We start from the raw sequence: 22,123 nt of genomic DNA on the forward strand, positions 1-22,123 counted from the left end.
AGACCAGGGCAGTACAAAATTAGCACTGGCCATGGTGGTGGGATTGTGTAATGCTTTATGGGCCCTGTGGTGGCGCTGCAGGAAAATCAAACACTTGAAACCTGATTTCCCTACAGATTACATCTGATCGCTGAGGATCAGGCGATCACTGATGGTGGCTATTAGGACACATCATGCATGTTTATTCGTTTTTTCACAAGTAAGAGACGGTGAAAGGCACTTGTGTATTAAAACACTTTATTTCCACTTGGCTGGATCCTCCTATATATAACGAGGGACCTGGAATTGGCTTTGGTTTTGTAAGAAATCATTTCCAAGTGTCACATACACATCAGTATCTGGCACAGAAGGCCTTTCTATTACAATTTGGGGACCCCATACCCATCAACCCGACCTAAATTGCCCTCCCGCATCCCATGCGTTGTATTTCTTTGGTGCATTTTTTCTGTTGCTTGGTGAAGTCATCTATTCACAGTCATTTTCCGGGCCCTTGTTGCCATCTACCCACTAGGACACCAAGAACGTGAGCTCACAGATGGATGTAGAAAAGGTCTGGGCCCCTGGTCTAGTCGTCTCCTGCACAGATGGCCAGCAGGGCTTTACGGTAGTCTCCGGATGTTTCACTCTACAAAATACATAATATATTTATAAATAAAATATAAATGAAATATCTAAAACATAAGATTTCTTGGATTGCATTTTTCAAAAAAATTTTAACAAAGAATGTCCACCATCAATAAATCAATTTTTAGGTTTACTGTATCCCCTGTATAGACATATAATTGTACCTGCTTGTGGCCACCACTGGGGGGGGAGCTCACAGCATACCGTTTCATGACCGGCAGCCAGCTCCTTAGCTCCCCCTAGTGGTGACTGCAGTTTTAAAGAATTAAGCTCTTTCGATTTTGCATTTTCACTTTTTCCTCCCCTTAATTCAAGAACCATAACTTTAATATTTTATTGACATGGCCGTGTAAGGACTTGTTTTTTTTGCAGGACGAGTTTTGCTTTTGAATGACACAATCAATTTTATTGTGTGATGTCCTGGAAAGCAGAAAAAAAATATTTCAAGTGTGGCTAAAAAGCAAAAAAAGTGCAATAAACAATTCTTTAAATTTTTTTTAAATTTATTAAGGTTAATTTTGCTGTAAAAAGGTCTTGGAAATAAGATTTTCTAGGGTAGTAAGATTACAGAGGTATCAAATATGCAGAGTTTTTTTTACTTTTAATGGGGACTTTTCTAAAAAAAAGAATTTTTTTTTATTGCTTTCCAGATCTGCGGACCAAATTATCAAAGCGCCAGGGTTGGGTTACAGTATAGTGAATGGTGACTGTAGGCGATCTTGGCACGCCTGACTGATAGCTGGTGGCTTCTGGGACAAAATAAGCTTATTTTCTCCCTGTAGCCGACTTTCAGTACGGCAGTGACACCATTGTCGCGCTATTAACCTGTAGATTAACCCCTATATCTTCAGGTAAATAGCATTTGGGGCCATAAATTTTGTTTAATTTCATTAACCCCTTTATGACCTAGATCTGATACATCAGTCATGAGCATGCGTCCTTTCCCATACCATTCGACTATAACTCCTATCAAAAAATAACTGTCTGAAGAAACCTGACATCTAGAAAAAAAAATACTTTTATATTTTTACTGAATGGTAAACTGTTTAATTTTTCTTCCCACTAGGAAACAAGTGATGGCTGTATGAATGCAATAATGAAAAAAAAAAAAAAAAAAAAAATACATGGTCATGGTTTTTGGAAACTTCCAGTAGGTGGCGCTAGAGTTCTAGTCCTCTTCCCCTCTGAAGAGGCAATTTGCATATTTAATTTCCCAGAGGAGCTTGCGTGGCCTACAAGTCTCCTCACATTGGCATGCCAGGCTTGGCATGTCAATCTCCACAAGGCTAAAGGTTACCCTTAGACCAAAGAATGGGATATAAAATGCAAAGTTCCCCCAAATCGTCACGCCTTATAAAAGGGGTATGAACCGCCACCCTTTTATCTGGTCACCATATTCGTTACCTCCAGGCAGTGGTGCAGAGACTTCTCATATTCCTCCTTGAACTCTTGGCGAATGTTGAACAAGTCAATCTCACTCCTGGATATCAGGATACGGGTCAGGGTCCGTTCATCTGTCCCAGCACCCTGAAGAAACGAAGTTTCCATTACTCCAATGACCCAAAGTGGTGACTGTGCGCACTCTGTGTAAGGCCTCATTCACATGTCAATTTTTGTCAGGTATAAGATTTTATCAGCGTTTGATCAGAGTGTGAGCGATTTTTTTTTTTTGTACATAAAAAGAAAAAAAAAAAAAGGAAAGTTTGTCCAACTTTATGTGACAGTCTGTGAAAAATCGGACTGCACTCGGATGTCATTCAACTGTAGTCCATTTTTTTTTTTTCACGGACCCACAGATTTACATTGCCGATTTTGGTCTGATGGATCAAAATCTAACATGTCCGGGCTGATCGGTCTATTTAAAAAACTGACATATGTGAACAGCTCTAGACTGAAAATCATATCAGAAAATCGGAGAATATGGAAGCTGTCTCAGACCTGTGGCATTCCAGGTCACACACTACTAAGACTCCCAGTCTGACCATGATGAGTTGTCATTCTAGAAATCCGCAGGGAAGAGACAGCCGGGCCTATGTATCGAGCCGTGTTCCACTTTTGCAGCACCGCATTGCGACGCAGATCGGTAGAGGAGTTTCTTACCTTCATTGCTTTATAGAGACGTTCCGCGAAGAAGGACGATTTATTCTTCACACTACGAACTAAAAGGGAAGAATACAAAAAAAAAAAAAAAAAAAAAAAGATTAAAAAAAAAAAACCTTCTCAGATGTGCCTCTTCTACAAAACAGCGGCTCCTACTAGTTGTTGTACTCGGGGGAGGAAGGCAAATATTGGGGGGAAAAAAAAAAAAAAAAGGATTGCACCGTATGCAGACCACCATTGCAATATTTACAGACTTGGACCACAGAAAACATCAAAGTTGAATGTACAAGAAAACAAATTTACTGAAAGTAGCTAAAACCCCTCAAAAAAAAAAAAAACAAAAAAAAAAAACAAAAAAAAACAAAAACTAAGGAGGAGTCAAATTCTCCTATTGCAACAGAATGTGTTGGTCTGTCCTGAGGAAGGGGTTTGTTAAACTTTGAAACGTGTCGACAGTAAACTACATTCCTTTATCATGATTCTTTCCCTTTTCTTTTCCTTGCTATTGTACAACAAGAAAAAGCTCACTGACTGATTCTCAGTTAACTGAGTCTGCAATAATTAATGCAACACAGATTATAGATGCGAAAACGGTGCAAATTTTTTTAATGAAGCTAAGCTATGAAAAAAATTTTTATCCACAAATACACGATGGGTTTTAACTTCCTAAAATTAACTTTTTTTTCCATACAATAATGTGATTTGCGCCAGGGGTTTTCAATAATTACCAGAAAATAATGTCATAACGTCAGAGGATGAACTCACCGATGGCCACAAAAGCGTCCTTCACATCTCCTTTCATTTCCTTTTTAATTGTATGTTCTACATCATGGTTCGTCTGCTTAATAAACTCCTGGAACACTAGAAAGCAGAAACACAGGAGTCATTAGTATGGCATATGAAAAATAGAAACAAAAATGGCCACCACCATTGCCACTTTTTAAAATTTTTTTGGGGGTGGCTCTGCTGCAGATGACTTTTTATACGTTTCATTATAGTGGCAAGTGAACGCGCTGCTTTTAACCATGTCACAGTTTCTAAGCCCTGAAACGGTTAAAAGTAGTAGCAAAAGACCGAACATGCCATTTTTACATTACAGCGCACTGTTTTCACTTTTTGCGGTGGTTTCGCAGAGCTTTTTCAGGCGGAATCCACCAGGAAAAGACGTGGTGTGCAGAAACCCGGAAAGGGGACGACTGTCTGTCCTCCGGCTGCAGTTTGTTCTTAAAAATAAAAAAAAAATAAAAAACCCACTGTACTTTACTCACCTTTCCCAGGTCCAGTGCTGAGTCTTCACCACTGCTTTCTGTGTCTGTTATTATCTGTAGCCCTGACGATAGATCTGCAGCCAATGATGGACATCAGCTACTCACTCTCCCATTCGGTCATCTCGGGAAGAGTTGTTGAGCTCACCGATTGCCTGCAGTGCTGTCAACATGTCATCAGCACTGCAGACAATAAAAATCATTAAAAGCAGTGGTGGAAACTCCGCACTGGATCCAGGGAGTGGAAGTAAAGCAGAGTTCGTTTTGTCAGAACAAATTGCAGATGGGGAACAGAAACTTCCTTTTTGGCTATGTGCACACCACGTCTTTTTCAAGTGGATTCCGCCTGAAAAAGCGCAGTGAAACAGCCGCAAAAAGTGAATATACTGCACAGTGATGAAAAAAATGGCACTGCTGTGCACATGTTCTGTTTTTTGCTACTTTTAACCGCTCTGAAAAATGTTTTTACCGAAACCAGAAGACCCATTTATTGAATGTGTTCTACATAGATGGAGAGTTGGCCCAAGTAACTTTTGGTCACTGGTACCATCTTCTAGTGATGTATTCTGGAACCAAGAACTCAGCCACTATACAGCATCCACATGTAAAGCAATGGTCCAGCGCTCACCTCTCCTGAGATGCGGGTAGCTACGCGTGCACAAGATGGTCATAAAACGGGTCTCTAACGAAGTGGAGTCATCGGATCCAGAGTCTGAGACTTCCTGAAAGACGGGACCAAGACGTGAAATTTACAAATGTGACATAACAAGCGTCATCTATTCAAGCCCATTAAACCATGCACCCCCCCAACCGTCTGTGGATTGTGGGTGACTGACGTGTTTAACGCGAACATGACGACACTTAACGGACATCTATAAATCACTCACCAGGACTGAAGCAATAACCTAAGACAAGAAAGAGAAACAAGGAATAATTAAGAGATGTTAGAGTCCAAAAAGGCTCCAACACCGAGAAGGAATGATCCCGACATTGCTCCTGTCCTGATAAATGTCAATAAACTGGTGGAGAATCCATTTTGGTTAGCGTTCTTCCCATCTTTATATATGGATATTCAGATAGTGCTTGTAAAAATAAGTATTTTCGCAATTTACCGCTTATTAAAACTTGCAGCCACTCTGGAGATATTAACACACTTTGGTTTATAACTCGTTGCCTAGGAGACGGACCACCACTTTTAGCTACTTGTTTGTAAAAACTGTGCTGGCGTTGGCGGGATTAGAAGGCAACAGCGAGCTCTACCAAATGTGGCCAGCTTCAGGGCAATAGAAAAGAGCTTGTAAGCACTGCGCTTGTTCTGCTGTCTAATCAGCGGTGGTTGATCACCAAGGCTACGGAGCTGTAAACAAAAAGTATTCATATCTTCAGAATGGCTGACAATTTTAGTAAGCAGTAAACTACAACGTTTCTTAGATTTACAAACTATGAAACTATTTATTAAAGGTGGGAATAACCCTATAAAAGGCAAAATGATCTATTTAATTGACAGCTAGGGGGAGCACAAGAGCGCACTACATAGAGTCATTACCGAGTTCAATAGAAGCTGTAAAAATCAATATACATTAGCTCCCCCTAGTGGCGACTGAGGGCAGACAAAATAAACCATTTCACTGGGAAAGTAGGCAACCATGATATTGAGAGATCTGCTAGATGTAAGGAAGGAATTAAATTAAGATTCTTGAATTATTAAGTATATCTTAAAATAATCAGAATTGTGTTCAGTGAAAAAAAAATCAGGTTTTGCATTGTGGGCTAGTACAGATCGGAGCGGAGGGGTCTGTGGTCGCCCCGAGGTTTCCGTAGCTTTGCTCCTTATCTACTGAGCATCAACTTGTAAAAGTGCCGTTCTTCTGATGTCGAGGACACGCATTTAATGACCAAGTGCAGATATCTAAGGAAATCTCAACGGTTACAGATAAAACAAGCAAATCACAGTCGGCTTCCGAACTACGGTTACTAAATATTTAGCCAGAAGGAAACCGCTCATTTATTTTTGAGAAGAGACTTGTGGCAAAAAAAAAAAAAAAAAGTTACGTTGGACTTCCCCTTGCAATTTGGAAACTTTTGAAAGAAGCTAAAAACTTCTGTACCATTCGGTTAGAGAATTATTCTCACGTAGACCACCACTGTTTATAAGACTCTTAGGCCCTAGAACAGAATATTCAAAGACCCCCCAGCTTGGGACTCCAGTCTACAGGCTGATCCACCAGCCAAATTTGTAGGTGTCCAACATGCTTTTGGCAGATGCCATTAACATCCCAAATCCTGCCACTTTGCCTGCTGGTTGCATGCACTGGTTCCTGGCTTCTTGATGGTCCAGTTAGAGCTAAATTTCCCAGGCACCCAGCTGCAGGCGACCGCTCTACACCTGGGCAATGAGGTCCTTCTTGTCGCTGTCTGCTGGCTATGACTTTGCTTGATCTCCTCACTAGTTCTTTTGTCTGTTGCCAGCCCTGATCTCTACGATTATGGCTATGACTTTGCTTGATCTCCTCACTAGGTCTTTTTTCTGTTGCCAGCCCTGATCTCTACGATTATGGTTATGACTCTGCTTCATCTTGTCACTAGGTCTTTTGTCCGTTGCCAGCCCTGATCTCTACGATTATGGCTATGACTTTGCTTGATCTCCTCACTAGGTCTTTTGTCCGTTGCCAGCCCTGAGCTCTACGAGTATGGATATGACTTGGCTTGATCTCCTCTTTAGGTCTTTTGTCTGCTGCCAGCCCTGAGCTCTACGAGTATGGATATGACTTGGCTTGATCTCCTCTTTAGGTCTTTTGTCTGCTGCCAGCCCTAATCTCTACAATAACATTTACATGCCAATGACTGTTGCATGATCTAACTACACCTGATGCTTTGGGTCATAAACTTGTGAAGGCCTGGGGTAAAGGGTAATTCCCATGTTCTATATCGGAAAATATTGCTTGTAAAAATAAGCACCTTTGCATCTACTTATTAAAAGTATTCTCCAAGGTTAAGAAAGGAGCTATCTGCAACTTTTTGGTTTGTTGGTCATTGTATAGACTAACACTGCAGTCACTGCCAGTGTGTCTTAAAACGCACAGTGCTTACATGCTCTTTCCAATAGAGCTTGGAAGCGCTGCTCTAAAGCAAGTCGGGATTGCTGGAGCAAGATGTTCGCTCCAGATCCTGGCACTCAGCACCACTGAGCTCCTTCCATGCTGCCGGGGAAAAGTGGCCTCATAACAGACTCCAGGAGCTCACAATTTAGGCCAGAAGAGCAATTCCACAATTGTGCAACAGTTTTAGGCAGGTGTGGTCAAAAATGCTGTTAAATAAGTAAGCTTTCGAAAATGCAAAGTGAAGGCACAAAAGAGAAATCTAAATCAAATTCATATTTGCGGTGATCACCACTTGCCTTCAAACAACATCAATTCTTCTAGGTAAGAAACACCAAGAAATGGGCAACATTGAGGACTGTAGACACAGTGGTTGACCAAAGAAACTTAGTGCTGCAGATGAAAGACACATTATGCTTACGTCCCTTCGAAATTAGAAGATATCCAGCAGTGCCATCAACTCAGAAATGACAGAAACCAGTTGGACCCACCTACTGTTTGGAGAAGTCTGGTCAGAAGTATAAGCTTAGATAACCCCTTCCAGAACTGTCTGGAACATCTGTTTAAATTGGACTTTTTTTTAACAAAGATTGCACTTTGTTGGCCCTTGGGTTCTTAAGAGGTGATTGACCGCCATGATATTGATGTCCCCACTACCCTATAACATGCAAGAATTAGGCCGGGATCACATGCGAGAAACTCGGACGAGTCCCGCATGTTAATACCCGGCACTTCCGCTGGCACTCGGGAGCGGAGCGTGCGGCCGCATAGCAATACACGCAGCCTCAGGCTCCGCTCCTGAGTACCGACAGCAGTGCCGGGTATCAACATGTGAGACTTGGCCGTGTTTCTGGCATGTGTGATCCCAGCCTTATGCTGAGGACCATGTAACAGTTATGGGTAATGAGCCTAAATGGGTTGTCTACCACTACTCACTTCTGCCTCGGGAGGCAAGTGGCACCAATGGCGTTGAGTCTACACTTCTCCTCTAAGACTGGGTATGAGGCTGTAGTTATTTGGTTCAGCTCACAGCTTACATCCCATGAGCCAGGGCTTCTGGCAGATCAGTAGGGGTACCGGTCCGACATTAATAAGTTATCCTAAGGATAGGTCATATCAAAGTAGTGGGCAACCCCTTTAACGGGTTTCAAGTTTTGGCATATAACAATTTAAAATGGGCTATTTAATTTAGATAATTAATCTACATATATACCCAATTAGGGAATTCTGAGTTAATATAGGAGCACCACTGTAAAGGATCTTCATATTTTGAGCAGAATGGAGAGCAGTAACAAATGTTCACTTGCATTATAGATCGGTTTTCAATTTGTTCTTGTAATACCCAATTTGTCCTGTGGAGGCACTGCAGGGAATCTAAACACTTACTGGCAGGTTTTCATTTGATCGCTGGGGATTCAGGTAGAAGGAAATTTAAGCTGTAAAACCGCGACAGACAGTAATAATTCAGATTTGTAAACGAATGTTTCATGATACATGCCACAGCGGCTCCTGAGACCACGGCATAAAGCTGGTTTTGCTGAAGCAACAGGCAATAATCTTCCTTGCAGCAGCTGTTATATCATTACATGTGGAGATCAGTGTTGCTGCTTATTAATGATTCTTTACACCGATTGCTAAAAGGAGTTTCTCAAGTGGATGACCTCTGACTTAAAGGGAATCTGTCACCCCTTTTTTTGAGATATCATATAATGATATCATTTAATTGTGTGACACATAAGGATTCTCTTAGTACTTTTGCTTCCCCCTGACCCCGCACCTTTCATGCATAAATACCTTTTTTATATCAGTTCAGATGTAAACTGCCGCTGTCCAGTCCACTGGGCGGGGCTTATTCACCTGCGACCCCCTCCCTGTCTTGCTCTACACATTTCTTCTTGTGTAGAGCAAGACAGGGAGGGGGGGAGCAGGTGAATAAGCCCCGCCCAGCAGACCGGACTGCGGCAGTTTACATCTGAACTGATATAAAAAAGGTATTTATGCATGAAAGTTGCGGGGTCAGGGGGAAGCAAAAATACTAAGAGAATCCTTATGTGACACAACTGAATGATATCATTTATATGACATCTCAAAAAAGGGGTGACAGATTCCCTTTAAAGGGTTTTTCACCATCTTCATAGGCGAATATTGGTTGATTGTGCTTGAAAAACCAAACACTTTTGCAATTTACTGCTTATTTAAATTTGCAGCCGTTCTTGAGATAAACACTTTTTGTTGCCTTGGAGACCGACCACCACTGCCATCTACAGTATCTTTAAAGCTTGTTAGGAGATATCAGTTCTCCAGCGATCCTGGCCGGCTTCAAAACTGAACTTACAAGCTCTAGAAAAGAGCTTGTAAGTGCTTTGTAGGTTCTGCGCTCTAGCAGCGGTGGTTGGTCTCCAAGGCAACAAACCATAAACAAAAGTGTTAATCTGATAAATGGCTGAAAATGTTAATAAACAGTAAATTGCAAAATTGCTCGTCTTTACAAGCACTATCCGACAATACCCATTTATGAAGATGGAAGTAACTTTTTAAATGGCAGAAAGTAAGCTGCGCATTTGTTCGCCACCTAGTGGACAGAATATGAACTGTAATCATGTAAATTTTACTTTATAAGTTGGAATGTTTTTCTTGTTAAATGGGTCTAAAAGTAGATACATAGCTCATACTATTGTTCTGTCCATGTGAGTAAAGAAAAAAAATAAAGGGAAAATACTCCTTTTCTTACCCTGGCATCTTCAACGGCTTTCTCAAAGTCTTCACCGCTCTCATCACGGTTAGCCTAGAGACATAAGTGTAAGCAGGGGTTGATGTGGTTCATCATGACTTAATGCTGGGTAGTGTAATAGGTTTATTATAGGCTGACTGACACTATATAATATATTACTGTTGCTGCACAGGTCATTGTATAGCCATCCATGATTTACCGCTGACAAGGGGCCAGGCCCTATGGGTGGATATAGCCTTAACTGCTGAAGAATGTCTTTAAAAAACTAATAGTATCTATAAGTCCACTGGTTTGCACTCATGAGAGGTGAACTCCCAACCACCAAAACACGTGTCTGCAAATTGAGTGTCTGCTTTGGCTTCTTACCCCAAGTCATGTGGCAAGGCCCCTTAAAATATTGATATTAACTTTCATTATTGCTATTGTACCTCTAATAGGTGGCCCTAGAGTTCCTGTTCTCTCTGTCTCTGAAGAGGCTATTTACATGATTGAAAGGAGTCTCCAAGAAAGTAATAAAATTGCCCCCGTCACATTACTCAAACGGCAGCCCATCCAAGTTACGTGTCAGGATGTGCTGTAGTCTGAAGAAGCAGTTTGTGACCTGTCTCTCAACTGACAGAGGAGCAGTTTTATAAGAACATACCTCCATGAGCTGAGGAGCGGAACTATGACAGGAGGAGAAATAAATCTCATCAGCTGAATGAGCACAAAAGTTTTTCTCCAGCCTCAGTCCCCCATGCACACTAAGCCGAGGAGAGGATTTATTCCTTCTCAAGTCACAGCCCTTCTCAACTCAGAAGTACATGTGTTTACGATACATCTTCTCTGTCAGTTGAGACACAGGTCTTGTGAGATGTGTTTTTTCAGACTGCAACCCGACAACACACGTGGTCAGGATGGGCTGGCGTTCAAATTATGTGACGGGGTAATTTTATCACAATTTGAAAGACCCCCTTTAATATGTAGTGAACTTATTCTTCTCAATAAGATTCTACAGTACTGTGAAAATATGCACCGCAGCTGCTGAAAAACCTCTTAAAAAAAAAAAAAAAAAAAACACAGATTGAGTCCTAACTGTCTGATGGGGATGCAGATATTATTCCTCTGATTTTTATTATATGAAATGAAGATCTGATAATGGTTACATCTTTACTGTATATACTCATATTAGTTATCCGATTTTTGCTTGATTTGGATATTAACTCACCGATGCCAATGAGATAAGGATCCTCTTGAAATGTCCGGATGTGTCTGAGCTTATAGCATCTTCCAGTGACTTGTGGAAAGCTATTGTGAAGAACGGGGATATACTTAGAAATGAGAGAATTCACAGGCAGGATAGCAGCTTTAACGCAAGACTGTCACTTTCTCTACTGCCTAGAATTCACATTCATACGGGGTATACAGGCAGGATTACGAACTCCTGTATGACTACAGGATGGAAATAGCGGTGAATATAATGGTGGAGGATGGAGCTACCGTCACTACATCGCGTATCTGCTGTGCAGAACGTCAGCGCTCACAGCAAAGCCCGGTGGAGAGACTTTATATAGGATGCTCATATTGTGTATAAGGGGCTCATACAATACATGGAGGGGGGGGGGGCCGCATACTTCATTCGGCTCAATATGCACAGTCTATTGTTATGAATGAGTCACCGGAGGAGAAAACAAAAATACAAGCCAAGTCCAGAAAACCGGAGAGGTTGGTAGCTATCGGATTGCAGACCCCTGATCCTATACACCACAACTAACAGTAGCCGTGGGGGGTTCCTACGGTGCCCTAGACCCTTCGTCACAGCCGGAGAACTACATAAGCCTAAAGAAGGAAAGGGGAAATCTAAACTGCCCCAGAGCAGACCCCAAAGCAATAGACAGCTCCCAACATGTATTTTCGGTGAAAAACAGATGAAAATACAAACACAGACAGAAAGACAGGCTGAGCAAACGATGGGGCCCAACTAACTAGATAGGACAGGACAGAAAAGATGCTGGCTGCAATCCGCAAAAAACCCTACAAAAAATGTCCCAACCGTCTGATAGGGAAAAAGGCCCTGAAGTCGCTAGACTTCAAAAATCACTATATCAGCACTCAGGTATATTCTGAAAACAGAGCAAAGATCAACTTTTCAGAGACAAATGGAATTCAGCCAGTCCCAACCAGGACTGGCTGAATACAAACACTAAGGAAACCAGACAAAATCTCATGGAATAATAGCAGGGCAAAAACTTAGCTTTTAGTAGACAGGAACTAAACTGGATGCAAGAGCTCAGAGCAGAAAGGATCACCAGCAGCCCTGCAGGGCGTCGGCTGCCTTATATCCACTCAGAAATTCCAGATGTCCAATCACACTCCTCCTGTTCAGATGACAGGTTCTTCCCATCCCAATCAATTTCACTACCTCTCTTCACCAGCAGAGGGAGTTCATCAGACATCAAAGGTGAAGGGGAGAATGAACTCACAACAGTCTATAGTCCGCTCACCTTCTTGATACGATTCATCAATAGCTCGGATCTCCTGGTTATTTCTTGTAGCCAAAATTTCTATCAGGACTTTTTCATCTGTACCCGCGCCCTGCAAATCCATGGTTAATGGGAATCAAATTTTAAGATTTTTCTTTTTTTTTGTTTTTTCTAAATATCTAAATCTATACATAATAAATATACAGTGGGGAAAAAAAGTATTTAGTCAGTCAGCAATAGTGCAAGTTCCACCACTTAAAAAGATGAGAGGCGTCTGTAATTTACATCATAGGTAGACCTCAACTATGGGAGACAAACTGAGAAAAAAAAATCCAGAAAATCACATTGTCTGTTTTTTTTCATTTTATTTGCATATTATGGTGGAAAATAAGTATTTGGTCAGAAACAAAATTTCATCTCAATACTTTGTGATATATCCTTTGTTGGCAATGACAGAGGTCAAACGTTTTCTGTAAGTCTTCACAAGGTTGCCTCACACTGTTGTTGGTATGTTGGCCCATTCCTCCATGCAGATCTCCTCTAGAGCAGTGATGTTTTTGGCTTTTCGCTTGGCAACACGGACTTTCAACTCCCTCCAAAGGTTTTCTATAGGGATGAGATCTGGAGACTGGCTAGGCCACTCCAGGACCTTGAAATGCTTCTTACGAAGCCACTCCTTCATTGCCCTGGCGGTGTGCTTTGGATCATTGTCATGTTGAAAGACCCAGCCACGTTTCATCTTCAATGCCCTTGCTGATGGAAGGAGGTTTGCACTCAAAATCTCACGATACATGGCCCCATTCATTCTTTCATGTACCCGGATCAGTCGTCCTGGCCCCTTTGCAGAGAAACAGCCCCAAAGCATGATGTTTCCACCACCATGCTTTACAGTAGGTATGGTGTTTGATGGATGCAACTCAGTATTCTTTTTCCTCCAAACACGACAAGTTGTGTTTCTACCAAACAGTTCCAGTTTGGTTTCATCAGACCATAGGACATTCTCCCAAAACTCCTCTGGATCATCCAAATGCTCTCTAGCAAACTTCAGATGGGCCCGGACATGTACAGGCTTAAGCAGTGGGACACGTCTGGCACTGCAGGATCTGAGTCCATGGTGGCGTAGTGTGTTACTTATGGTAGGCCTTGTTACATTGGTCCCAGCTCTCTGCAGTTCATTCACTAGGTCCCCCCGCGTGGTTCTGGGATTTTTGCTCACCGTTCTTGTGATCATTCTGACCCCACTGGGTGGGATTTTGCGTGGAGCACCAGATCGAGGGAGATTATCAGTGGTCTTGTATGTCTTCCATTTTCTAATTATTGCTCCCACAGTTGATTTCTTCACTCCAAGCTGGTTGGCTATTGCAGATTCAGTCTTCCCAGCCTGGTGCAGGGCTACAATTTTGTTTCTGGTGTCCTTTGACAGCTCTTTGGTCTTCACCATAGTGGAGTTTGGAGTCAGACTGATTGAGGGTGTGCACAGGTGTCTTTTTATACTGATAACAAGTTTAAACAGGTGCCATTACTACAGGTAATGAGTGGAGGAAAGAGGAGACTCTTAAAGAAGAAGTTACAGGTCTGTGAGAGCCAGAAATCTTGATTGCTTGTTTCTGACCAAATACTTATTTTCCACCATAATATGCAAATAAAATGAAAAAAAACCAGACAATGTGATTTTCTGGATTTTTTTTTCTCAGTTTGTCTCCCATAGTTGAGGTCTACCTATGATGTAAATTACAGACGCCTCTCATCTTTTTAAGTGGTGGAACTTGCACTATTGCTGACTGACTAAATACTTTTTTTCCCCACTGTATGTATTAAAATCTATTAAATATATACAATTTATGTAATAAAAAGTAAATGTAGCATTCTAATTAACTTGGTCTTTTATTCCATTTCTACTTGTTGCAAAGGCTAAAATCCTGTAGAGCCCTGATACTTCGCTTAGACAGGAGTTTGCTTTCATTGTATCCAGCCTCAAACTCCGGTCAGCCCTTGTATCCCCCCTGGCCTTACATTTTACTGCTTGTTTGTGGTCCATGCCAGACATTTACTACTACACTCCACCGGCAGCAAGCGAGTGTTCTCAACCCAGACCTGCCAATTGCCGATCCGGTTTCAATTAAAAAATTACTTGAGGAGACAATCCCTTTACATTTTAAGGAGTAGCTGTCAAATTAGGCGAGTTCTCTTTATTTTGTGTTTTCAGGGCCCATCTGTTAATATCTCACTCGACTGAACACTTCCGCTTCTTTGTCAAGTGATCGTCAGGGATCACAGTTCTGAGAAGAAAGTCTACGTACCGCAATGGCCTTATTTATCTGCTTGGCATCAAACTGAGCAGGTGTCATCATGAGTCCTAGAATCAGTTTGGACAATGTTCCTGAGAGCTCAGACTTCAGATCTGCCATAAGGTCCTAGAAACAAGACAAAAGTATCCTTAGACAGGAGTCCTTGCACCAAGAAATCCCCAATGCAGGATCCTAAGCGCCTTGTGTGTACGTCTATTAAACAGATCTTGATATAAGCAGCTTATCAGCAAAATAATGGATTGGGCATGTTAAAATCCAACATGCTCAATCATTTTTTTCCTTCCCAGCACCTGCTGTCATGGAAAGTTTGGTACTCCCCCATAGATCCACTAAAATCTGATTCTTGCAAAGTTCATTTAAAGCGAGCACCTAAATATCAGACACCACCTCCTATGGGTTCAGGAACATTAGGTATGGGGAGCTGTTTGTATCGGAGTTTATGGCTCCGTTAGACTTTCACAAATCTTGAATATTGTGGTCCCAAGTAATTTTCCAGCTAAAAGAAAATGGTCTCCGCAAGGGTATCCCACTATTTTATTCACCAAAAAATTAAAACCACCAGTGACCCTACAATGTGAGGACCCACCAAACAGCTCCCTATATCTCAGCTTCCCTGGACCCTAGAGGTTGGAATTGTGAAGAAAAAGCGATATAACATTGACAACCCCCAGTCCTATTAAGACATATGGGAATTGCCCTAACTGGGGCCCATCTGCAGGAGTCATTGCAAAAAGCCACAGATAGGAATGAACTTGTCCTGGCTGACCCAGTTTATCCATTGACTACTTCTTTCCAAGGGATAGACATCTACATTTTTAGATTAATGTGATTTATGCCTTATTAAAATCATCAGGTTTTTGCGATATTTTACGAGAGCTGCTTGGTGTAGGGTCAGAGATCCTGATTCCAGCGATGTATCACTTAATGGGCTGCTTGCTGCAGTTTTGACAGAATTCTTGTTTTTTTTTCTGCCGTAAATGTAGCAGTGCTCAAATGCTGACCTCTGTATAACCCTGCCCACACCCCTGATTGGCAGCTTCCTGTGTAGACTGTCAGAAAGCAGCCAATCAGTGGTGGGGGCGGGGTTGCACACATTAGTCTGACTGTTCTGCACTTGAGACCTAGTCCGGCAGTGAATTTCCATACTGATAAAACACTGATTGTATTGGAAGTATAGCAAGTGTCACCTCCCAGGAATCAAGGTCTCTAGCCCAACATCATGCTGCTGTCGGATTTAATAGTAAAAACCTGCTGACAGATTCCCTTTCATACGAAATGAGACTTACTCGTCCAAAGTGAGACTTGAAAGCTTGTTTTATTTCTTGCCTCTGGCTGTTGCTGCGTTTGGCGAGTATGTCAATGATGGCGCCCTCATCAGTACCTGCAGAATATACATATGTATAAAATAAGGTTTGGCCGGTTTTGGCACATTTGTACAACCGATGCAAAGTGCTTGAGAAAAAATAAGACAGCAAGTATTACAAGAATAGACAGGATGTAAGACATAAGCACCTATACTAATGCAATAAACCCAAAACACAATATGTCACTGACAGACGGCCTTACCGAATCCTTTCATTGCTTTTCTCAGTGCCTTCCCGTCATTGTCAGCGTTGAAGTCAGCTGCCGGATGAATAGTTCCTTTCAACTGGAATAACGTGAATGAGAAAATCCACCAGGGATGAGAAAATCCACCAGGGATCAAATGAAGAAAAGGTAAATTAATTTGCAAACAGTATAACATATTAGCTTGAAAAGAAAGTGTTAGGCAGGAGGAAAACCAAGAGGAGCAGGGTATTAGGAATTAGCCGATTAGTTCTATTGATCAGATTTGTCACAGACAGGTCCACCTTATGAGACTGGGAATCTACAGTGTGCCATTATTGAGCGGTGTCCCTCCACATAGGGATTTGGTTGCTTTAAGGAGGAAAGTATTACATTTTGACATTCCCAATCTTTTATTGCTATAGAAAACCCTACATATGGGTTTGTCAGCAGGTTATATGCTTCTTCCTGGGTCCACAAGTCCATGTTGATGGATTTCTTAATAGATCTTTACAGAGGTCAAAGATGGAAATCTTGATCCCAGCAGTCACCACTAGATGGAGCAAAGTAGCCTCTTGCATACTGTTTTTTTTTCCATGGTTAGCACGCTAGCTCAGCCTAGTGGTGACTGTGGGCAACTAGAATTTCATCATTTCAGGAGATTTGACACTTTGCTTAAAAAAAAGGTTCAATTTCTTTAGTGGACGACATATCTACAACATAGCGCATATATGTGCATTTTGCAGCAGCCACTTTTCTGCTAGGTGGCCATGTATTCGCCATCACCAAGTAGAAGCATTTTGTAGATTCCCGACTTCCAGAGCAGACTTGTCCCTGACAGATCCTGGTTAGGCTTTGGCTAAGGAGAGGCAAGCAAGAAGCCAAATGTGATGCCTGCTAGCTTGGTTAGCAAGTGCGGCAAGAGAGAGGAGCGGGGGATGGGGCATCTTATTCTCTTCGAACCTCCGTGCGTGCAGCAGTGGTCGCGCTAAGTTCCCATTTCTGAAACGCCACCTGAGCAGCTTCTGGGAAATATTCCCCAGCGGTGCTAAAAAGGAAAGTAACAGCTTATATGGCGGATTACAATTGACAGCATACTTCAGGATCACTTTGAGGTATTTGACATGTGCAAGAGTCGCAAGGGCAATAGATCACAACCGTGACCCTAAACACCCGGGAAGAGGTTTCCCTTCCACAGTATTCATCTTTCAGACACTCTCTCAGGCGGCTGCGCACTTCTCGCCATCACAGAAATAGGAGACCTTTGATCGCGTGATACCGCAAACTTGGTCTCTTCATCCTTCCTATAACCTTTTTGCTATCTATGTCCCCGCTTCAGCACAACTACATGGTGGTCTTCAGAACGACGCTACACTGACCCCAGTCCCAGGTGGACCACAGCAGTAGCCGACCGGACTATTGGCCCTGGCTAAAGCTGGATTCCTTTCTATTCACTCCCTCGATCCCGGACCACCTAAGAGGTCTACATCTTAGATCCACTCTGCCCCTTGTATAGCCATCACTGGTTTCCTTCATACACACTCTGGCCTGACACCAACGTTACACTCCACCACCTGCAGAGCATCAGTTCTTCTGTTACTTAAAGGGGTTGTCTGGTCACAGTATATTGATGACTAGTGATGGGCGAGTGTGCTCTCTCCCTGCGCCTGGTGTGAGAGCGCGTGTGCGAGACAAAGCGCGCGCGAGCGAGCGAGCGAGAGAGAGAGACAAAGCGCGCGCGAGCGAGCGAGAGAGACAAAGCGCGCGCGCGCGAGAGAGAGAGAGACAAAGCGCGCGCGCGCGAGAGAGAGAGAGAGACAAAGCGCGCGCGAGCGAGAGAGAGAGACAAAGCGCGCGCGCGCGAGAGAGAGAGACAAAGCGCGCGCGCGCGAGAGAGAGAGACAAAGCGCGCGCGCGAGAGAGAGAGAGAGACAAAGCGCGCGCGAGAGAGAGAGAGAGAGACAAAGCGCGCGCGAGAGAGGGAGAGAGAGACAAAGCGCGCGCGAGAGAGAGAGAGAGAGACAAAGCGCGCGCGAGAGAGAGAGAGAGAGACAAAGCGCGCGCGAGAGAGAGAGACAAAGCGCGCGCGCGAGAGAGAGACAAAGCGCGCGCGCGAGAGAGAGAGACAAAGCGCGCGCGCGAGAGAGAGAGACAAAGCGCGCGCGCGAGAGAGAGAGACAAAGCGCGCGCGCGAGAGAGAGAGACAAAGCGCGCGCGCGAGAGAGAGAGAGACAAAGCGCGCGCGCGAGAGAGAGAGAGACAAAGCGCGCGCGCGAGAGAGAGAGACAAAGCGCGCGCGCGAGAGAGAGAGACAAAGCGCGCGCGCGAGAGAGAGAGACAAAGCGCGCGCGCGAGAGAGAGACAAAGCGCGCGCGAGAGAGAGAGACAAAGCGCGCGCGAGAGAGAGAGACAAAGCGCGCGCGAGAGAGAGAGAGACAAAGCGCGCGCGCGAGAGAGAGACAAAGCGCGCGCGCGAGAGAGAGACAAAGCGCGCGCGCGAGAGAGAGACAAAGCGCGCGCGCGAGAGAGAGACAAAGCGCGCGCGCGAGAGAGAGACAAAGCGCGCGCGCGAGAGAGAGACAAAGCGCGCGCGCGAGAGAGAGACAAAGCGCGCGCGCGAGAGAGAGACAAAGCGCGCGCGCGAGAGAGAGACAAAGCGCGCGCGCGAGAGAGAGACAAAGCGCGCGCGCGAGAGAGAGACAAAGCGCGCGCGCGAGAGAGAGACAAAGCGCGCGCGCGAGAGAGAGACAAAGCGCGCGAGAGAGAGAGAGACAAAGCGCGCGAGAGAGAGACAAAGCGCGCGCGCGAGAGAGAGACAAAGCGCGCGCGAGAGAGAGAGACAAAGCGCGCGCGAGAGAGAGACAAAGCGCGCGCGAGAGAGAGAGACAAAGCGCGCGCGAGAGAGAGAGACAAAGCGCGCGCGAGAGAGAGAGACAAAGCGCGCGCGAGAGAGAGACAAAGCGCGCGCGAGAGAGAGAGACAAAGCGCGCGCGAGAGAGAGAGACAAAGCGCGCGCGAGAGAGAGAGACAAAGCGCGCGCGAGAGAGAGAGACAAAGCGCGCGAGAGAGAGAGAGAGACAAAGCGCGCGAGAGAGAGAGAGACAAAGCGCGCGAGAGAGAGAGACAAAGCGCGCGAGAGAGAGAGACAAAGCGCGCGAGAGAGAGAGACAAAGCGCGCGAGAGAGAGAGACAAAGCGCGCGCGAGAGAGAGAGACAAAGCGCGCGCGCGAGAGAGAGAGACAAAGCGCGCGCGCGAGAGAGAGAGACAAAGCGCGCGCGCGAGAGAGAGAGACAAAGCGCGCGCGCGAGAGAGAGAGACAAAGCGCGCGCGCGAGAGAGACACAAAGCGCGCGCGAGAGAGAGAGACAAAGCGCGCGCGAGAGAGAGAGACAAAGCGCGCGCGAGAGAGAGAGACAAAGCGCGCGAGAGAGAGAGAGACAAAGCGCGCGAGAGAGAGAGAGACAAAGCGCGCGAGAGAGAGAGACAAAGCGCGCGAGAGAGAGACAAAGCGCGCGAGAGAGAGAGAGACAAAGCGCGCGCGAGAGAGAGAGACAAAGCGCGCGCGAGAGAGAGAGACAAAGCGCGCGCGAGAGAGAGAGACAAAGCGCGCGCGCGAGAGAGAGACAAAGCGCGCGCGCGAGAGAGAGACAAAGCGCGCGCGCGAGAGAGAGACAAAGCGCGCGCGCGAGAGAGAGACAAAGCGCGCGCGCGAGAGAGAGACAAAGCGCGCGCGCGAGAGAGAGACAAAGCGCGCGCGCGAGAGAGAGACAAAGCGCGCGCGAGAGAGAGAGACAAAGCGCGCGCGAGAGAGAGACAAAGCGCGCGCGAGAGAGAGACAAAGCGCGCGCGAGAGAGAGACAAAGCGCGCGCGAGAGAGAGACAAAGCGCGCGCGAGAGAGAGACAAAGCGCGCGCGAGAGAGAGAGACAAAGCGCGCGCGAGAGAGAGAGACAAAGCGCGCGCGAGAGAGAGAGACAAAGCGCGCGCGAGAGAGAGAGACAAAGCGCGCGCGAGAGAGAGAGACAAAGCGCGCGCGAGAGAGAGAGACAAAGCGCGCGCGAGAGAGAGAGACAAAGCGCGCGCGAGAGAGAGAGACAAAGCGCGCGCGAGAGAGAGAGACAAAGCGCGCGCGAGAGAGAGAGACAAAGCGCGCGAGAGAGAGAGACAAAGCGCGCGAGAGAGAGAGACAAAGCGCGCGAGAGAGAGAGAGACAAAGCGCGCGCGCGAGAGAGAGAGACAAAGCGCGCGCGCGAGAGAGAGACAAAGCGCGCGCGCGAGAGAGACACAAAGCGCGCGCGAGAGAGAGAGACAAAGCGCGCGCGAGAGAGAGAGACAAAGCGCGCGCGAGAGAGAGAGACAAAGCGCGCGCGAGAGAGAGAGACAAAGCGCGCGAGAGAGAGAGAGACAAAGCGCGCGCGAGAGAGAGAGACAAAGTGCGCGAGAGAGAGACAAAGCGCGCGAGAGAGAGAGACAAAGCGCGCGAGAGAGAGAGAGACAAAGCGCGCGAGAGAGAGAGAGACAAAGCGCGCGAGAGAGAGAGAGACAAAGCGCGCGAGAGAGAGAGAGACAAAGCGCGCGAGAGAGAGAGAGACAAAGCGCGCGAGAGAGAGAGAGACAAAGCGCGCGAGAGAGAGAGAGACAAAGCGCGCGAGAGAGAGAGAGACAAAGAGCGCGAGAGAGAGAGAGACAAAGAGCGCGAGAGAGAGAGAGACAGAGACAGACAGAGACACAAAGCGTGCACATATTTTTCCGTCCTCTGGAAAAATGCTGCGACCTAACTATGGTTATTCCTAAAACATCCATTGGGTAAGAGGACATCTTGTAGATTGCCAGTGGTCTGACCTGACCCCCTGTTTATGGTCTATGGGACTGCCCAAGTAGAGTGCTCGGCTAGACCCATAGATAATGAACAGAGGAGAAGCTGCACTAGAGCATCTCTGCTCCATTTAGGATGGGGCTGCAGAGCTCCTTTCTCAGGTTTTTAAAACCTAGATCTTGGGATTGCTAGAGGTTCTAGTGGTTGATTTTTTTTTTTTTTTTTTTTTTTAAGACCTTCAAATTGTAACAATCACAGTAAAGTGTAAGCAACTTCATAAAACTCAGGCCCCGATTCATCATTGTCATCCCTACAGTTTCCTACTTTTTGGCGGCTTTAGTATTTGCATCTTATTCACTATACATTTTGACCCACTTAAGACTTTTTTTTTTTTTTTTTAAAGTGTTTTTTTTCATGGAACGCGACTTACCAAATGTCACACTTTTATAAAACCTCGAATTCAAGTCCTTGCCTGGACTAAAGTTTTGAGGAAGTTTTTAATTTGGTGCATACTTGCGACTTTAATATTTGCAACTTTTGGAGTTCAAGAGGCACAAAAACTGGTCAAAGACCAAAATAAAGCATTTTTTTAATTTTGTGCCAAATACATGAACCGCATGTGCCATTTTGAAGAACAGCAAATAGAAAAAGAAAAAAAGAAAATTAACTACAATAAATCTTAAATGACTTGGGCCGTCAGTGTACATTCTCATGAAGTGCAATTCACGAGAAGTCTCAGAACAATCTCCTGATGAGCCTTTACTCCTTTACATATCCCTCTCCTATTTATCTTTTTAGATCTGCCTCTCTACCATTTATACCAATTACATAATCATGAAGAATAAAAAAAATAAAATAACAAAAAAGGTAAGAATCTGATGATAACGAGCCATAAGACAAGCAGATGGTCATACGTACTCATCATCTCCTCCACAGAGGTTCAGCAGCGCCTTCTTATATTCTCCAGATGTGTCATTCTAGAAAAAAATATTACCAATAAATTGTAAGGAAAAAAACAAAAATCACTTTATGGAAGAAATGTTATAAGCGAAACGTAAGAGGTCTGTTTAGCTCAGGCCAAGAGAAGGGGCGGCCAAGAGAAGGGGCGGCCAAGAGAAGGGGCGGCCAAGAGAAGGGGCGGCCAAGAGAAGGGGCGGCCAAGAGAAGGGGCGGC

General features: G+C 44.9%; 1 protein-coding gene across 1 annotated transcript in view; it reads right to left on the bottom strand.

Moving 5' to 3' along the window:
• Positions 1-220: 220 nt before the first annotated feature.
• The window catches only part of ANXA6 (annexin A6), an 84,887-nt gene continuing 62,984 nt past the window's right edge, over positions 221-22,123 (bottom strand). Inside the window, exons 13-26 of the mRNA XM_073567936.1 lie at positions 21,868-21,926; positions 17,098-17,182; positions 16,156-16,237; positions 15,876-15,970; positions 14,581-14,694; positions 12,302-12,392; positions 11,026-11,105; positions 9,819-9,872; positions 4,877-4,894; positions 4,618-4,711; positions 3,490-3,585; positions 2,725-2,783; positions 2,029-2,151; positions 221-625 (exon numbers count right to left, since the gene is read on the bottom strand). Coding sequence (XP_073424037.1) covers positions 566-625; positions 2,029-2,151; positions 2,725-2,783; positions 3,490-3,585; positions 4,618-4,711; positions 4,877-4,894; positions 9,819-9,872; positions 11,026-11,105; positions 12,302-12,392; positions 14,581-14,694; positions 15,876-15,970; positions 16,156-16,237; positions 17,098-17,182; positions 21,868-21,926 — 1,110 coding nt within the window. The 3' untranslated portion in view covers positions 221-565. The remainder of the gene's footprint in view (positions 626-2,028; positions 2,152-2,724; positions 2,784-3,489; positions 3,586-4,617; positions 4,712-4,876; positions 4,895-9,818; positions 9,873-11,025; positions 11,106-12,301; positions 12,393-14,580; positions 14,695-15,875; positions 15,971-16,155; positions 16,238-17,097; positions 17,183-21,867; positions 21,927-22,123) is intronic.

Source organism: Dendrobates tinctorius, unplaced genomic scaffold (genome assembly GCF_039654945.1).
Source record: "Dendrobates tinctorius isolate UK_male_01 unplaced genomic scaffold, ASM3965494v1 ptg000020l, whole genome shotgun sequence".
NCBI lineage: Eukaryota > Metazoa > Chordata > Amphibia > Anura > Dendrobatidae > Dendrobates > Dendrobates tinctorius.